Here is a 2,753-nt window from a genome sequence, read left to right as displayed (position 1 = left end):
AACAAAGTGCTATATATATATATATATATATATATATATATATTTTATTTTATTATTATTATTTTTTTTGGATGAACATTTGCAGTGAGAAAGCCATCTTTTTGTTAATGTCAATAATAGAGCAGAGACAGAAAGATATTAGAAAGCAAGGGCAAGAGCAAATATAGTATGATGCTAGTCTCTATTTTGATATGGGGAGTTTGATGGTACTGACTACGCTTCACTAATTCAAAATTTGTCTAGCTGTACTGTGGGCACAACATTTATATCTATGGTATGGTAGACAAAGCTAGGACTGCTGCATGTTTTCCAATGGTACGCAATGGAACAGAGCCCCAGACATTTATGGAGGATGTTCTTCCTCAGTGTGTCAGATTACTAAATATACAAACAATAACAGAAAGTAAACACATCTGACAAAGGATAGATTACAATATATACTCATGAAACTACCACGAACTGCATAATGAAAACAACTTTGGCAAGATAGTATACATAATTTCCCAGATAGAAAATAAATGTCAGGCTGTCAGCATTAATGTTAATATATATCATTTATAAGTTCTAGAAACGGGCTTTACAACAAAAGATTTTGAGAAGCAAATTGAAGACAACAGGTAATAATAAACTCACATACCTTTTTTCTTCAGGACAACTTTTTGACCAGGTTGAGTTCCAGGGCGGACCTACAAAACAAGCCAATATCAAAAATAATAAACACAATTAAAATAGGACAAACAAAACACAAATTGCAGTTATAAACAAGCTTTCAGAATTCGCAACACAAACAAAATATAGTTTATTTTTGGGGACTGAAATAAAGTTTGTTTCTCATGGACGGAGAAACAACTTAATGCCCACAAGGGGTCACATCTAGCCAGTGATAGTTAATCTACCCCACTCACCTGCACCCCCGAACCTGAATCTAAATAATAACTATGCCATTGGGCAATGCTAATGATGCAAAAAGTTAGAAAGTTCCATTAATCAATTAGTTAAGCAATAAAGTTTCATACAAACCTTAACAACAACATCCCCAGTCAGAGTTGGCACCTGGATTGTTCCTCCCAAAATTGCCTGAAAAAGTATATTTTCAGTTGTAATTTACTTAAATAAAGTTTAAACTATATATTTGTCTTCCTGTCAATAGTTCCAATACCATAACATATAACCTCCCAAAAATTACCTGAGTAATGCTCAAAATTGCATCAACATGAATGTCAGGCCCTTCTCTCCGGAACACAGGGTCTTCTCTAACCTGGAAAGTAAATGAAGCATAAATTTGGGCAGACAGCAATAAACTATTCAAACTACAAATTGCACAGAAACAATGGCATTGAAGACGAAGGAACTAATCAAGTAACCTTGATTATAACATAAAGATCACCAGGTTGATTGCCCTCAGGATCTGCTCCACCACTTCTGGGAATCTTAATGGTTTCCATGTTGTCCACCCCTGCATAAGATCACAAGTATACAATAATGAACAAATAAAACCTTCGATGAAAACTTCATAAAACCTTAACAAAATACCTTCGATGAAAACTTCATAAAAACTTAACAAAATACTGTAGTCAGACATCACTGCAGCCTGGTGCGGTAAAAGTTTTAAAAAGAATCAATGATTTCAAGAAACTACCGCATATTATTTCCAGAAAGTAGGATGTTTATGAAAAAAGTGATTTTATTAAAGAAATCTAACAGATCATCAAATTTGTGGTATTGCCGAATATTGGAAGAAATGGAATTGGCTAATGAACTTGGTGCACAAAAGCCAAAACTTCCTTGGGAACTAATTAAGTATGAAATTGATTCCAGAGAAACAATCAAGATATAACGAAATGTAATCCCAATGCCTTGTCAGAACTGGTAAAAGACGCACATCACAATCTCCATACACTCGCAAACCAAGTAGTAGTTTAAGATTCTATCATTCTAAGCGAGCTTCAGAAAACAAAATCAGGCAGTTGACAATGTCGCAACAACACTAATTTCTATGAATTCATAACTTACCTGCCAGAACATTTATCTTCACTGTTTTTGGTCCCCTCACTACCCGTTTACCCCTGCATGACTTGCAAAAACTCTGTGGACAACAAAAAAGAGAGAAAAAAAAAATTATCATTTTTTTCACCATTAACCATTAATTATCATTACAATAAGCTTTGAGAGTGTGTCAGAAATGTCCAAACTACATAGGGGAACTACTATATTTCCATAACAAACTACTAACGCTAGAAAGTTTTTACAAGACATAGGTTTTATAAAATTTCTAATCTTATAGATTCCTTTTCTTTAAAATACAAACAAGGGAAGCATTGAATATTTCTTTGATTGAATGACTATTATTTATATCATAATTACTCCAACTGAGAACTCAAGTGAAAGCAATCATATTATCCAGCAAAAAAAAATTCAAATGACCGTCTACAGAAAAATTACATAAAAGGAAAGAGAGAGAGAAAGAGAAAAAAAAAAAAAAAATCTTCTGATATCAGTCTCTTTTACAAGAAAATCAATTTTATGCTGTCAAGTTCAATTGTCTAACAGCACAAGGCACCAAATATCTTGTAACAATTAAAATGGCAAAGAACACTTGATGCACCCAAGATAATTATTTGCTGTTCTTAGAATCATTGTGTCTGGTGTTCACAGTATAACATTATAGACGTAACGATATGATCTTCTGACATCTACCAATCACTATGTAGATGAGAACATATATTCATTTAAAAACAGAGTATTACAACCAT

General features: G+C 33.1%; 1 protein-coding gene across 1 annotated transcript; it reads right to left on the bottom strand.

Annotated features, from left to right (window-relative positions):
- Positions 1–80: 80 nt before the first annotated feature.
- On the bottom strand, positions 81–2,362 carry LOC111376100 (chaperone protein dnaJ GFA2, mitochondrial-like). The gene is made up of 5 exons (XM_022999029.1): positions 2,014–2,362; positions 1,365–1,456; positions 1,187–1,258; positions 1,021–1,077; positions 81–686 (listed from the first exon to the last, which is right to left on the bottom strand). The coding sequence occupies exons 1-5, from the start codon at positions 2,135–2,137 to the stop codon at positions 630–632; spliced, it is 402 nt and encodes a 133-aa protein (XP_022854797.1). The 5' UTR covers positions 2,138–2,362; the 3' UTR covers positions 81–629.
- Positions 2,363–2,753: the final 391 nt, after the last annotated feature.

The sequence above is a fragment of the Olea europaea genome, unplaced genomic scaffold (assembly GCF_002742605.1).
Source record: "Olea europaea var. sylvestris unplaced genomic scaffold, O_europaea_v1 scaffold14492, whole genome shotgun sequence".
NCBI classification, from domain to species: domain Eukaryota; kingdom Viridiplantae; phylum Streptophyta; class Magnoliopsida; order Lamiales; family Oleaceae; genus Olea; species Olea europaea.
The sequence above is the reverse complement of the archived record's forward strand: the minus strand, read 5'-3'. Positions and strand labels throughout refer to the sequence as shown.